The sequence below is a fragment of the Atta cephalotes genome (assembly GCF_000143395.1).
Source record: "Atta cephalotes unplaced genomic scaffold scaffold00033, whole genome shotgun sequence".
Classification (NCBI taxonomy): domain Eukaryota; kingdom Metazoa; phylum Arthropoda; class Insecta; order Hymenoptera; family Formicidae; genus Atta; species Atta cephalotes.
The window spans coordinates 3,036,098-3,052,459 of NW_012130097.1; the positions used below are offsets into that span (position 1 = coordinate 3,036,098).

The 16,362-nt window shown below is 35.3% G+C and overlaps 3 protein-coding genes across 3 annotated transcripts in view; 2 read left to right on the top strand and 1 right to left on the bottom strand.

Annotated features, from left to right (window-relative positions):
• LOC105621391 (TP53-regulating kinase) overlaps window positions 1–899 on the bottom strand; it is a 1,598-nt gene extending 699 nt beyond the window's left edge. The window contains exons 1-2 of the mRNA XM_012202858.1: window positions 713–899; window positions 328–600 (exon numbers count right to left, since the gene is read on the bottom strand). Of these exons, the coding sequence (XP_012058248.1) occupies window positions 328–600; window positions 713–899 (460 nt within the window). The remainder of the gene's footprint in view (window positions 1–327; window positions 601–712) is intronic.
• A 1,585-nt stretch (window positions 900–2,484) lies between these two features.
• On the top strand, window positions 2,485–5,798 carry LOC105621393. The gene is made up of 2 exons (XM_012202861.1): window positions 2,485–2,635; window positions 5,074–5,798. The coding sequence occupies exons 1-2, from the start codon at window positions 2,485–2,487 to the stop codon at window positions 5,796–5,798; spliced, it is 876 nt and encodes a 291-aa protein (XP_012058251.1).
• A 9,884-nt stretch (window positions 5,799–15,682) lies between these two features.
• Window positions 15,683–16,362, top strand: part of LOC105621459 — a 7,656-nt gene continuing 6,976 nt past the window's right edge. Inside the window, exon 1 of the mRNA XM_012202926.1 lies at window positions 15,683–16,098. Coding sequence (XP_012058316.1) covers window positions 15,683–16,098 — 416 coding nt within the window. The remainder of the gene's footprint in view (window positions 16,099–16,362) is intronic.

A 16,362-nucleotide genomic window follows, 5' to 3' on the forward strand; every position in this document is an offset into this window, starting at 1 on the left:
GTGTGTGTGCGCGTGCGTGCGTGCGTGCGTGCGTGCGTGCAAACCACACATATACAGATAGATAGATATCGTCATTTATAAAGAAATAATGGAAATAATGGAATCTTCTATAATAGATATGTACAAAAGATACTAAATTTTTTTCAAATACAATAAATATTAGAACTCCTTTTCAGTGCAAAGCAAATTTGTCAGCAATAATTCGATTTACAATTAAATATGATAATTATGATAAAGTTTATTTATCGTTTACCGCATTCGTGATTTAAAGCGACATTAAACAAAATTTATTATGCGCGAAGAGAAATGCCACCGCGAAAAGTTTACCTTCTGATGGATTGTTGTAGAGTGACTCGATTGAGTTGTTCTTGAGCAATATATTTGATGTGGTCAAATCGCCATGGATAATATGCTTCGAGTGCAACTTAGCTATCACTGTGCCCAGTCCATGTCCTATGAAATCTAACAAATGAACCACGTCTATTTTTCCCGAAATATTCTCATCTATGAAGTTTTTCAGTACTATGGCGTTTTCTATGTATTCCATGTAAATTCTGCGTCGCTCCAAGTCTACTAAATATAAAGCCGGCGTTGCTATTCCTTAAGAACAGAACAGATAGATTACATTATTGAACGAGAATAAATGAAAGTAATGAATGCGAGTCCATATTCTTCTACCGATTATGTACTTCGATGCGTCGTGCGTTTTTACCTGCGGATTTCGCCCGGATAATGGCGCGAGCCTCGGCTCTGATGCGATCCTTGGTGAGACGAGCGTCTAGCTCTGGGTGTCGGTAATTCTTTACGAATCTCTCCTTCATCATGCATGTCCTTCCTAAATAGATTCCCTTATAGAGACGTGCCTCTGCTCCTTGTACTATCAACTCTGAGTCTTTCATTATGATTACTGGAGATGCACCATATCAGTCGAAACGCGAATATTGCGTCTGCAAATATTTCATTTCTATATTTACGTTATTGTAACGAGCTCTAAAAAATGAAACAATCGAGTTTGAAGGAAGAGAGTTCTTATTCACGCTAGAAGTGAAATTCTTCATTATCACGAAGATTGTAGACAATGTGCACGCACATGTCCATTAGATGCGCAAATATTACATTCACGCATTATATTCGCGAACAGATCGATTTACTCATTGCAATCTACGTAATGAGTCTTCATGATCAAACGATCCGCGAATAAAATATTTAGCGTAGTTATCAACGAAGCTGCATGCATACACACACTCTCTAAATATTTTGAAATAGAATCAGACTCTAAAGAATGAAAATTGAGCCAGTGAAAAACTTGAAGAATTGAGCTCAATTTTCAATCTTTAATACCCATTTTTAATGTAGTTTAACTTTAATCTCGATTTAACTAACTCTTAATCTTTTTCTAGTTTTAAAAATTAGAAAAAGCTGAAGTGCAAATTAAACCGAGATTAAGGCTCTTGAGTGATCGTAAGTAGTTGTCACGGCCATACTGAATCATGATGTCAGAAGCGAAAAATGACACGTTAATTTTTGTTACGTGCCATTTGTAAATAAAGACAAATTTGGATAAAACGAACTGATGAGATAGCTTTAAAACACTTGTAAAAATGAGACAAAGCTATCCTTGTCCTCCTTGACAATCAATAAATAATCAAAAAGGTGATAAAAGGCACGCGAAAGTGAAAATAGAACGCATGCGCGTTGAATAAACGAACTTCAAATATCTTTTATCTTTTACGACTATTTGTTGACTATCAGGAGGTATAAAATAGCTTTGCCCCAGTTTTACAAGTGTTTTAATGCGATCTCATTATCTCGTTTTAATCCAAATTGTCTTTATTTACAAATAGTAAGTAACAGAAATTAATATGTCACTCTCGCTTCTAACATCACGATTCAGTATGGCCGTGGCGACAACTCAGGAACCTTAAAGTTAATTTACATTATCATATTTGGTAAAAACGGATATAAGAGTAACATGTCATATATTTTTTAGAGTGACAATTCATTTCAAAAGTTTTAGAATAGAATCCAAAAAATAAAATGTATCTAAGACATTCGATCATTGATTTGGGCTAACTGGGCTGATCTAGGCGCTTTATTCGCTGGTCGCACATAAACGTATTAAACATATAGAAGGACGAGGCGAATAAGAGATATCAGTCCTTTCGGTCATTCTATTCGCTTGCGCGAGGCAAAATGTTAAGGGCGAGGCCGCGAGCGAGGGCGAGGGTGGCGAGGAGGTAAGGTACTTGGGAAGAGCGCGGCCGCTAGCGCTAGCGAGGCGAGACGAGGGCGAAACGCAAATCGATCGTTATCCGCCAGCGACCTGCGCGCTAATCGCTATCCCAGCGCTAGTATTCGCCCGTACTTTGTTCTCATCGGTCCGCCACTCGCCTGACTCGCCATCGTTACGAGCTTCCCCATCCGCGGGGGTAGTGCGAGTTGGCGAAAAGAAGAAGAAGAAGACGACGAGGAGGCGAAGAAAGTATGAGGGACGAGGTGAAGATGGATGCAAATCGGCTGATCGCCGAGGTCTACAAACGGCCGGCGCTCTGGAATCAAAGGCACATCTCCTACCATAATCGCGAGGTGACCAACCGCGTCTGGATGGAGATCGCAGCGATATTCAATCTGCCCAGTACGTGTCATGTAAACACCTTATCCCCGATTGGTACCGCAGGACCGGACCGCGATAAGTAATCGCTCGCCAGCGACGCAAACGCCCTAAGCTGCCCAGACGCCAGTCGTCTTTCGCCCATGCGTCGCCTACTCGTGTCAGACCGTTCCTCTTGGTTCTTCTCCTTTGGCAAGGATAAATATATCCTTTACATACGCGATCGCGACGATCGTGGCATGGAAACAAGTCTGCCGAACGAGCAAGTTGTCAGATCGAGAAGGATACGGCAGTCGCTCATCTCATGAATGACTTATGAATCCTTAAAATTGCCTATTCTGACTCGGTCGTCTTGGAGAAACGCGGCGTTCGAATCCTTATTTTCATTTTACGTAAATATTAACGCGCTTTAAATAAACGACTAAAATAATGCCTTTCCCATGTCAAAAAAAATCTACAAAATGAGAGAGAAAGTAAGGATCCATTTGGTGATGTCTAAATTAATCTTCAGCAAAATGTTTTTGGCCGAATTTTTTTAAAAAGTATCTCGATATTACAATTTTTTATTATATAGTTGCTTTAATACTTAAAGAAGTCTCTCAACGCAATTTTGACATTTCATACTCTACTCCGTCGAAAAAGCAAATACAGAAGACTGTGCATCTCTTTTTCGACAACAAATGTTAGGTTAATATTCTAAATTATAACATTCTATCGCCATACATCTCAAAATGAAATATTATTCTCTCCGACTCGTCGATCTATCTCGCCATCATCTAAATTTAAAGACACGAGGCGGATTTCCTTGCCGGGAAGCGCAGGTTTCAAAACGAAATTCTGCACCTTATGAAGTTCGTCGTAGATGCGAATTAAAAATTTTATATTTGATTTGACGAATTATTTTTATTCTAGAGATTCATGCTATTTTTATGTTATTCTAAAGTACAATTTCTGCTATTTTAAAGTACAGTTCTTGAGATTCGCAAGTTTCATGTATGTTTATTTGACGTGTTGACATAACGTGCATCGTCCTAACCTCATTCCACGCGCGAACTGGCGCGAAGTATGTCACGAATGATTATGTCAATGCCGCACGATATATTATGGGAGACATCTTACCTGAGGTATTCTAGTGCACGACCGAAACGAGATTTCTTATCGTGCTTCGATCGTAATATTAATTGAACCGTAAACGGTGAACCAACGTGAATACACGCACATGCACAAATCGTTCTGTTGAGGTCGCATGCGCAGAATAAGGATGCATCGATGCGCGCGCACGAGTGTAATCAATACGCGGTCTCTTTGTATATCATAGATCTTATCATTATGGATCCATAAATAAGAAAAATTAATCACTCGAATGAGGCTGCATTCTGAAACTAATCGAAAAGGAAAGTGTTACAATCTTTTATTGTTGCAACCATGAATATACATACAGTTGTGTTATCAAGGTTGCTTGTTTCTTCCAAATGCTCTGAATACTACACTCTAAAACGATATGCTTGGATTGGTTTTATTATTGTTCCGATGCTACAATCTCTACGTGAACTCTCCAGCCAATTCACCAAGGTGAGGCAGTTGGAATGGAAATGAAAACGATGACATATTGATGATGTATGAAAAATTACTGGGATCATTTCAAAGATGCGTTCGGGAAGCTCACTGTCACGCGGTAAACACAAATGCTGCGAACTCGATCATCTGTTCGGGGAGCTAAGATAGTTACTACCAGTTCCAACAGCACTGAACTAGCGCAGCGTTAACGCTTTTTGATTTCAACATTAAGGGTGCGTTCGGGGGACGCTATCAGCACTATGAACAAATAACACTACCAACGCTGTTGGTAGAACCAATAACGCAATAATGTTAGCAAGCTCCATGAATAACAAGCCACAAGCATAGTGTCAGTAGCATTCGCAGGGCAATATTTATAGTCCGTTCTTATTTTAAGACCGTCTTAAGATACTAATATAGCCTTCTCATTGATTTATGGCATCTTAATACTGCATTTAAGAGAATACTGGAAAGAATTTGATATTGGTAAAACAGATTTTTATTAAGGAAAGTATATCTCCATTCTATTACAAATATCATCTTCAATGCAAATTATGTAATTGTAAGAATTGTTAGACATGTCGATGTCTAAAAATCAAATGATCTTACACATATATCTTACAGATGTCTTCAGGACATCTCTACGACATAATGTCTGAAAGATATCTTGATAATATCTTCGATCAGGATGTCTTATGTCTGCATTTTGTATATATTATTCTCTGGATGATTTTGGAGTTAAAAAATCTGTATGACATTAATCAAGTTCGGCTATCGCTCCAGCATTCTTTTAAAGTACTGACGAATTATTGACTCTCCACTTGCAAAGTGAGCTGGCTGCATATGCTTAACATGTTGTTGCATCTGCAACATCATTGAATAAGCTTTTGTTTATCTATTTACAGAACCGATGCTGAAAGCAAAATGGAAAGGCCTGCGTGATACATTCCGTGCTGAGTTAAAGAAGGATCAAGTGTACCGCAAGAGCAAGTTTCATCGGAACCGGCCAGTATGGATACACTTCAAAAGTTTGCAATTCCTCAAGGAGCAAATGCTGCCGCGGCCGCCGATCTGGGAGCGCAGCATCCCGAAAACGGAAGACGAACTGCAGCCAAGCGAGGGCGAAGGCGAGAATGGCATGCTGACTCCAAGCATCGACGGCGGCCTCGACGATCGAGACACAATCGCCGATCATCTGTTGTCGATGGCTGGCGACGGTAATATCAATCATCATCATCACCACCACCATCGTCACCATCATCAGCATAAGCTGGACGGTGGTGACGGTCGACGTGGCACAGTGGACGTAAAGCGCGAACCCGAAGAGAGCTTCGACAACTTGGAGTTTCAAAACGTCACCGACAACTTGGCGGAAAACGAGATGATGCTGCAGAATATTTCGCCTGAGCAGGTCTTGATGAGTGACAGTGACACCGGTCTCGCCGGCGTTGATCCGCTCGAGGGTAGTTGTCGTTTCGATGATAATTACTACTTTCTGATGAGCCTATTACCGCATATCCGTACCCTACCGGCCGACCGCAGGATGCTGCTCAGGATGCAGATGCAAGAGCTCGTTTACAAGGAGGTCTACAATAAGGCTACCGACGACGAGTCAACAGCGAAGACTTAACTGCGCTAAGTTAACTCTTGAGACTCCTTTTTCTCGCTGTAATGATATCACGTCGCGATGTTAAAAACGAGTCATGTGAATTTTTCTTAATGCTCATGTATATGCCGATACCAAAGTTAAATTGACTTTTTTTTACACGCCGTCGTTTAGTGCCATAATTTAGGATTACGTTTAAAAACTTCACTCGAATATATCGAGGTATCATTTTATTCTTCTTTAACATTCGATGAACAACAAGGATAAAATGATGTATCTTAAATTCCTGAACGCATCTTGTGTGACTGTAGAAGAAGCGGGAGCCTCAAAGTTTTTCGTTTAAAACGATTTTTTAAGGAATAAAGAGTACTCATTTTATGTAAATATACAGGATGTTTTAGAAATATCTGGCCAAATTTTAGAGCGTATAGTCACAATATGGATGGTGAAACAAAAAGTAATATGAACATGAATCCGCATTGAGAAAAAAAAATAGTTTTGGTAATACTATAAATTAACAACTCTAAATTTAAGTATTAACTAATTTTACAAAGTAATAAGAACTAAAGTAGTACTAAATACTTCTTCATTCTTATTACTTTGTAAACTTTTGATAAAACTAATTGCAACTTAAATTTTAGAACTGTTAATTTATAATTGCCAAAATTTTTTCTCTCCGTGCGGAAATACTTTCTTTCCGAGTTAAATATTTTTTATTTATGACAGAAATAAGCAAAAACATTTTGCTAAACAAATTGTTAGAAATTTCTGCAGCAATGCTTTGCATCAATAGTTTATGGATTATCGAAAAGATGTTAAGAAATTTTAAAAATATTTCAAATTTTCACGTGAAGCGATAATAGAATTTTGAGAAACTCACAATAGCGATAGGAGTATCATAAACAAAAACATTTTTGTTAAACAACATTATTAAAAATTTATGCTGCAAATAAAAAACATTTTCGAAAGGAAGTATTTCCAAATTTATATTCATATGACTTGTTTCCATCTTTATTAAATAGAATACATCTTTAAAATTTGGCACGTGTTTTTGTAACATCTAATAAAAATGAAAAATCTTTATTTCTCAAAGAGCGACCACAAAATCTTTAGAAGCCGAAATATTTTACAATTTTTTTTCCTCACGCAACACCGATTGACACGAGTTACTGAAACTGTTAAAAATACCTGTATGAAAAAAAAACCTGATAAACAACTCATCGTATAAAAAAACGGGCTATTAAATTTTAGTACAAATATTTATATTTTTCAATAGCAGTAACTTAGCGAAAAATCACGATATTGAGATGAACCAAATCAAATTAAAACTTGAACATTCTTTAATGTTTGCTATTTTTTAATACATTTTGTGTAACTTAAATTGAATCTCTGATTATCAAGCTTTTATTTGAGCTTTGGTTCATTTCAATATGAAGATTTTTCGCTGAGTTAACACTATTAAAAAAATATTAAAAGTTTGTGCTAAAATTTAGTGGGTGCTAAAATTTAGTTTTTAGTGAGTGTGTGCATGCGTGTTATATATAGGATGTTTAGAAATTACTGTGTCATTTTTCGTTGATAGGTAGAGCGGATTTAACTGAATAGAAAAATTCTTTATTGTTTTGCGAGTTTCTTATAAATCAATAACTAATAAGAAGTTAACTAATATAAAGATTTGCGGACAAGGATGCATCCACATGATTTTCCGCGCAACTTTTCTATTTAGTTTAATCCACTCCATCTATTCACAAAAGTTGGCAGTTAATTACTAGACACCCCGTATACAATTGGATGTATACTCAGCAAACGAGAATGGATTGAAATGAATTGAAATGAATTCAGATTTCCAGAAATATTGATTTACGAATGTTAAAATGAATGCTTTTCAATTCTGAATGCATTTTTATTCATTTATAGGAATTGCATGGAGCATATCTCTATGCCTTTAAATCTAAAAATAATATTAGCTTTTTCTGTACACAAACACAATTGTGAATACTGTTCAATTCAAAATTTTGAATAGGAAATGTAGTTTTTCAATCCAGTTGCATCCAATTGAATTTAATTGAATCCAATTAAATCCAATTAAATCCAATTAAATCCAAAAAAAGTATTCGCTATTTAAAATACGCAATCGGATGAAAAATAAGAAAAAATTTCAATCCATTTTAATTCCCTTCTCGTTTGCTAGATAGGCTATACAGCTCTAGGTAGGTCATCAACCGGATTGTCCTAGGTTCTAAGCGAGATCGCTACCGCGACGCGGCGACACGGTTGAGCGACACTGTGCTCTCTCTCTCTCTCTTTCTCTCATATCTGGCCCTGACGGATACAGTGACGCACACCTGTGTGTACCACTGTGCGCCTGTCGCAAGCAGTCAGTACGTGTTCATCAGCGTCCTTGCGACGTTTCATGTATATTATACCACTACCGATCGGTGCTAGTGGTGAGTAGTGCACGATAATTTCGCGCAGAGTGCGCATGCGTCCTCCCTCATTGTCGTCGATCAGTCGGTGTGGCTCCACAATCGTACGTTCCACTTCCTCGAGCTCCACGTCTCCGTAGCTTTCGCGTCGTGACTCGCGACTCGCGACTCCGCGTCCGCGTCTATGCTTTTCAGTTCGCCGCCGATCGCACACCGTTATCTCGGTCGCGCGCACCTCGGTTGATCGGTCTTTCCCGGGTAGACGTTCGCGTTCTATGACACGTTGTCGCGCGAGCACAGGTGTGTTGATTCAGCGAACAAACGGGATACACATTGCTGCTCTACAAACGGTGGATGTACATGGTCGTACCTATCTACCGCTAGCTGTGTCGCACTGTGTCGTACTGCAATCGACTCGCGAGGTGAGTCAAGTTTCAGGATCAGGAATCTAACTTCCGTGCGCTTTTTCCGCGTCGGAAAGTCTGCTCTCTTGAAGTGGTACCCATGAAGTGGTACCGCCGCGTGTGAATTCTGTGAGACGGAAAAATTCCGGGGAATTCCTCCGTCAGTTCGGAGTTGACATTTCTCTGGGTGAAAAAATGTCGACCGCCAGTTTTTAGGACAACGTATCTTTTTATTCGAGAGAAGAAAATATTCATTATTTGCATTTTAATTAATTGATTGATAGTTCTCTTCTTGATGAATTTAAATTCATCAAAAGGAATCGTCTTTCATTGATACCTGAATATTATTTTTATTGACGAAAACTCAACTCCGAATTGATCGAAAAGCATTATATTATATTATCCCCTTTACATCTATTTCTACCAATATGGATTAACTTAAATTTTGGTTTAACTTACTCTTTATCTTTTTCTCTAATTTTTAGAAAAAGACCAAGATTAAAAAATTGATCTGCATTGATAGAAATAGCCATTATACAATACATCTGAAAGGAGCGAACATAAATGCGTGATTGTATGCGTTCAGCGCACTGCTCGCACCGTTACTGTAAATTCCATTGTACAGACCTTCGTCCTCGTAACCAATCACTTTTTGTAACATATGTATACATATGTAGTTGTTGATTTCGACGTATGTGCAATACGAGCATGTCCAGTTTGAAAATAGAATGTGTTCGCTCGGCTCTAGTCTAGCGTCTAATCCTTTAACCGTCATGCTCATTTCTTGATTGTGAAATTGCTTGAAAAGAAAACCGAATGTGTGTTAAAAACACATTATTTTATTAAAATAAAAGGATTTTTTATTACATCACTTATTTTATTGCATTACTAATATTGCTATTGCGTCACTCCGCCTAATTACTAGGAGTAATTAATCATCTATGAGTGAAATCAGAGAAACCTCAAAACTTATTGTCTTTAATCGGCAAGAGTTGAGCCTAAGACACAATGAAAAACACAATGATAAAAACAGAAAACAACTTAACAGATTTCAACTTATCAGAAAAATCGTGCATTGTTTCTATTATGATGAATTGAAATTTCGTATTCTCTCTTCCTGTTGTCAGGTTGCCTGTGCTTTTCAATAGTGCATTAGGCTTTATTGCCCAGCATGCCGAGAATGGATTAAAATGGATTGAAATTTTTTTTCGAATGCGTATTTTAAATAGCGAATACTTTTTTTGGATTTCATTGGATTCAATTGGATGCAATTGGATTGAAAAACTGCATTTCCTATTCAAAATTTTGAATTGAACAATATTCACAATTGTGTTTGTGTACACAGAAAAAGCTAATATTATTTTTAGATTTAAAGGCATAGAAATATGCTCCATGCAATTCCTATAAATGAATAAAAATGCATTCAGGATTGAAAAGCATTCATTTTAACATTAGTGAATCAATATTTCTGAAAATCTGAATCCATTTCAATTCATTTCAATCCATTCTCGTTTGGATGTTACACATAATTCTAAATATCAAAAGTGTGTAGTAAACATTTCATTTTACGACGAATGTAAATAATATAAAAAAACTAAAATTGTGATATAAAAATAAAAGCGAATCGAAATGACTTCGGGAAGTAATATAAGAACTCTTCAGGAACGATCGATCTAAAAAAAGATTGAAAAATTAGAGGATCAATCAGATTTATGGACGAATGTTTTGCTTCAGGTAAGAACGATAACAGAATGTAAATTAGGCGAAATACTGGTGATATCCATGTGCCGTTAGAGAACGAAGATTAGATATTGGAGACTCGTACATGTTAAATATATCCTCCGCTCTCTGTTCACACTTTCGAGTCTGCTCTAAATAGGCGGACTGGAATCTCAACTCGGTGTGATTCGAAACGCATCTACGCATTCCATTCCGAGTGACAAGTGCCTGGAAACCGCTGATCATATCTCGATATGCTTAGTAAGCACTGTAGGACTGTGGTCAAAGTCTCGTTACAAATGATTTGAAGTATTTGATGGACCAATTAAAAGAAAGAATTTTACAAACTGACCAATTAAAAAATTTTTCAAAGCGTTTGTAACATCGCGTCGTTTGTAACATACTCTAAGTAGCTTAATGCTCCTATAGACTTCCTGTCTATAGGACGCGGTAACGTTTGCTGCACGGTGGAAGTTAGCGCAGTCATTCAACCAATCATTCTTTCGCTTTCATAGAAAAGCAAATTGATTGGTTCTCGCGTCAATTTCCTTCCGATTCTGTGTGCAGGAGCCATAAGCGTGACACATAAAGGAATCTCTACATTCAATCCGGCTATAATTGCAACTTTATTTTCAAATTTTGTTCAAATCTTAATTCTTCTTCGACTGAAAGGATTTCAAACGATGTATAGTCCAAGCACTCAAAAGGAGGGGACTTTATAGTTCTCAGGAAACGAGAATGGATTAAAATGGATTGAAATTTTTTTCTATCCAAATGCGTTTTAAATAGCGAATACTTTTTTTTTTAAATATAATTGGATTCGATTGGATTCAATTAGATTCAATTGGATGCAATTGGATTGAAAAACTGCATTTCCTACTTCAAAATTTTGAATTGAACAGTATTCACAATGCACAGAAAAAGCTAATATTATTTTTAGATTGAAAGACATAGAGATATGCTCCATGCAATTCCTATAAATGAATAAAAATGCATTCACAGGATTGAAAAGTATTCATTTTAACATTCGTGAATCAATATTTCTGAAAATCTGAATCCATGTCACTGCATTTCAATCCATTCTCGTTTGCTAGGATTCACAGGATAAAATGTCCATTTAGCAAATTCAAAATTTTGATCAAATAATTTTACTTTTGCGATTCTGCAAGTGAAGTTGGATTTATTTAATCAACGCAGAAATAATTCAGAAGCCCCTAAAATCTACTTCCTTCTAAAAAATGTCGCGCTATTACACGTGACATTTTTACTACACGTGCCGTGTCCATCAGGCACCTTAATAAGAGCTAAAACGAATGTGATTGTATTCAGGATCATCAAATTCTCATATAAATTGTTTTATCGCAAATTTTCATATTAATAATTGTCCATTTTTGGGACACACATCTCAGAAGACAATGAAAACCAATGAAAATTTGTGATTAAAAAATTTATATATGGGAGTTTGACGATTGTATTTGTAGGTACTTGACTGAACAAGTACACCGGTTGCAGAAATGATTATTTTAAGGATGTTCGATAGATATTTCAAAATAATAGAAAAATTATGTAAAAATTACAGATTATTCTAAATCACATTTAAAAATAACAATTGTGATGGTTTGCCATCTGGATCATAAGTTATTTCAATAAAAATTAAGTAGTATTTTTTTAATCTGTGCTCTAATAAAAATATATGAAAATGTATTATAAAATAAATGACAAAAATCTCAATCGAACATCCTTAACTCTTTGTAATCACATCTCCTGAGAATTTTATATCGGTCACACAAGAAGCAAAATGATCCTAATACTTTCAATTGATTGTTATATTTACAGCTTCTATTCTTTAAAATCATAAAAATTATCAAATATACTTTAAATATTTTAACATGGAATTACAGTGACTTCTTAAAGATTTTAATTTTAATATATAGTATACTTCTCAATAAAATTAAAGGATCATCTATTCCGTATTGCAAAAATAGGCAAATTTCAAAATAGAAGAACTTCATCACAAATTATTATATCGAGATGTTTAAAAGAGCATTTTACAGTTTGAAATTTTTCCGGTCGGTACTTTAGAAAATGCACATAAAGGCGGTTGACAATTTATATTCGAAAGAGTGAATTTTATCCTTAATTTGCTTTTTTATTCAACTCTGTTCTATAATTTTTTTAAACCAAGTTATCCAATGAAGCAAAAACGATCTTTTAATTATTCCATCTTGTTTGTCTTTTCCTTTTCTACAAAATTAAAAAGTCATCGTTATTAAAATCAGCGTTAAAAAAGATCAAATTCAAATTTCACATATCTCTGCAAAGTGATATTTGAAAAAGCATTTTAAAGTCAAAACAAAATTTCTTTAATTGTAAGTTAAGTTTAACATTTTTTTCTTTAAAATTATTTTTAATCATTACGCTACAATTTTTTTCACTGAGTGACGATTTGAAGTGTGAATAGTGTGTTTTCTGATCTTTTCTTTAAAAGTTTATAAAAATTTTGCCGCGAGTAATGCAATATCGGCGTATTATAGTTCAATGGAGTTTGCGTTTCAAGACCGAAAAATTATTTCGATGCGCAATTTAATAGACTATATAATAGTATATAAATTCACATGGAATTTACAAGAGCACTTAAAATCGCTAGATCATTAAAAGTATCTCTTATAATAATTAATATTAATATTAACCAATTAATATTAACCAAATAATTAATCGGTGGTAAATTGAACTTCTTATATACGGAATTATTTATATTTCATATGAAGAGTTATGAAATAACTCATTAAAATGGTTTGTGAGTCATTCGTATAACTATAATTAAATAAAAAAACTATAATTAAATATTTATAAAATCATGTAATTGACCGAAATAATATGAAGGCGCTACAAAACTCCGGAAGTTTCGTCAGGCGCTACTAGTCTTTCGTAATATTCCAATACTTTATCTTTGTGATTTAAAAATTTTTTTTTGTTAAAATATATTTATATTAAAATATATATTTTATACTCTTAGATATTTTATACTCTTTAAATACTTTTTTATAAAATATTATCTTATGTTCCATTTTAACCTAATTCGACGAATGTTACCGATACTACATTTGTTGTTTATAGAACTTGCTAATATTATCGTGTTTTTGAAACAGCATTTACATTCATAGCGCTGATAGCGTCACCATATACCTTCTTGCCAGTTTTCTCACGCTTTTTCTCTACTCTGTTTCTCTAGAATACATCGTTTAATAAAATTACAGATATCACCGTCGGGATCTCGCCGTCGTTCCATACATATATACAGGCAGGCAATGTCTGTATTTACTTCATTAGAATAATGATTGCGAACCCCACAAACTGGTTCTACAATAATCACATCGTAGCGTCGCAAACGTGTCGCAAGCAAATCTGATCAACATCAGGCTTGACTTTGATTAAACTGCAATGCTTGCGATGTTGCGATGTGATTATTGTAGAAATTGGACACACAACGCTTATGATGCTGCGATGCGATAATGTTGAATCAACTTTACTAGTTGATGTCAGCAAACAATATGCAGGAAAGATTGCGAAGGAGCAGGCAGATTCCCTTACATTAAATTGAACTGTAATGCATTTTTGCAATCCACGTGGATTGTGTTACTTTGCGTTGAAATTTGTAGTCAAGAGAGATTTGGTAATTTGAATTTTCAGGTAATTACTCTAGTAAAAATTTTTATTGTTAGTATTCTTCATAATATTTCAAAGAATTAAAACATCCGTTTGACAAAAATCTGTTTGTTTTTTCTGAAGTGAGCATCATCGAAACAAGAAATGAAAAAATTTTTTTTAAATAAAAGTTGAATAGCTTTAAAAGTATTTTATAATGATAATTTTTTTAATAGAAATTTTTTTCTAAATAAAAATAAAAATATTATTTGTAAAACATGAAAAATTGAACAGAATTTTTTATCACGATTATAAAGTAACTTTGAAACTATTCAACTTTTATTAGAACTTTTTTTCCATCTCTTAATTTCCACTATATTCGTTTTGAAAGAAATTAACTGATTTTGTCAAACAAGTATTTCATCTTATATGCAGAGAATGCGTATAAGCACATATAAAAAATACATATTCTTTATTTTGGTTTCTAGATAACATATACCAAAAGCTTCTCAAAATCGAAGGGAATACTTCCATGTATTTTATTATTTGAGTATTTCAGAATTTACGTATACAAAAAAATTCTAGAAAAAATTAGACTTTCTCAACATTTTTTAAGTGTCCCAATTCGTCAAAAAAAAAACATAGAAATTGTCTAAAAAGTTATAAAATTATACAGACATTTTGAAAAATTCAGAAATGTATATAGAAATTCTGAAAAATTATATAAAAAATTTTAAGAAAAATTTTCGTTAGGATTATTATGAGAAGAGTATAACCAAGTATAAAATTTAGAATATAATTTTTGAACTTCTATCTTATTTGACTTGTTTTAATGTGAATTTAGTTTCGTATGTTACTCGATTATTGACGCGAGGTTTATTGGAAAATCTCGCTGTTGTTTCATTCAACATGGCTGTATTATCTCATTAACATACAATCAATAACACATATTGAAATATTATACACTGAAAAAAAATATAGTCAATTTTAATAAATATTTAGTTGAATACTGCCAACTAAATATTTATTAAATATAAAGCTATATTTATTTGAACATTTACAAGAAATGTTAATTTAATTTAACAATCTTTTTTTATTGAACAAGTATTTACTTACTGTAAGTAAATGTTTAATTGGCAGTATTGAACTATTTATTAAAATTAACTATATTTTTTTCTCAATGTACGTATTTTATCACACAATTTTGCCAGAAACTGACAACTGATGAATGTAATGAATGCAATCAATGAATGCGGCAAAATGCAGAATAAGATGCACTTCAAACTCAGTGCGCGCATTTTGCTTCTACATCTCTCATTATCTTGAATAAAAGATAGCAACGTAGCAACGTTCTCTTTCTCAAGATCGATTTAAATTATGTGAAAAACATTGCGCATACATATACATATACAAGTTTACCTCGACCCCGACTTCTCAGTCAGAGAATGAGGGAAGAGAAGTTCTCGCGGGCAACGACTCGACTCGACTTGCATCTCTCTTTCTCTTTCTTTCCCGTCTACCACACCGCTTGTTACTTTCAAAGCGGACGCGCTCCTGGCATACCTTAAGTCTGACTCATAAATGGTGTTTCAGCAACGGGGCAGGCGACAACGACGGTGACGGTGGCGATAAATGAGAAGAGTGTCCTTTGGTAGCGCATGCATCACGTTGCAACGCGCGGATACTCCGTCGGGGCCCATTGCGGGGTCCAAGGATGGTGAGCTCTCGTACATCTATCGTGAACGTTACATCCACCGTTAACGATAGCGGCGTAACCGACGGCGCGGGGAACACGTCGCGCGAAGACGAGAGACGTGCGACAAACGGCGTCGACGTCGGCGTCGGCGTCCCTCAAGAGTGGAATCAGAGCGGGCCGCCCTCGCTCTCGATGTCGGTCGATCTGCATAATTTCGACAGTTCGACTCTCACAGACTCGGGACGGTATTCCGCGAGCCCGGACGATCATCAGGCCACATCGGCCAATGCTGCCACAATCAAAATCGGCTGTCACGACGAAGAGGAGAGCTACGAAGGTTTTGGTTCCGTTGAGGGCGATTTGGTGGATGATGGACCGGAGTCGCCGGGTGGTAGCAGTTCCACGCCCTCGCCAACCGGTACCAACTTGCACAGGTAAGTTCGACGATATCTTTGATAAAAGAAGAACATTGCTGTGGAATATATCAAGATTACTTTGCGGGATGATTAACTTTCTTTTATACTCATTTTTTTTGCATACGAAAGTATTTATAAGATGCACTCTGATTTCAAGTAATTTTATGTAATACATGTATGTTGCATTGTATAACGTATGTATATATATATATATATATATATATATATATATATATATATATATATATATATATATATATACTATAACTATATATATATATA

Excerpts from the sequence above, each read along its gene's own strand:
- LOC105621393 (XM_012202861.1), top strand. The coding sequence starts at position 2,485 with ATGAGGGACGAGGTGAAGATGGATGCAAATCGGCTGATCGCCGAGGTC. Across the intron at positions 2,636-5,073 it reads AGCGATATTCAATCTGCCCA|AACCGATGCTGAAAGCAAAA; the intron begins GTACGTGTCATG and ends ATCTATTTACAG.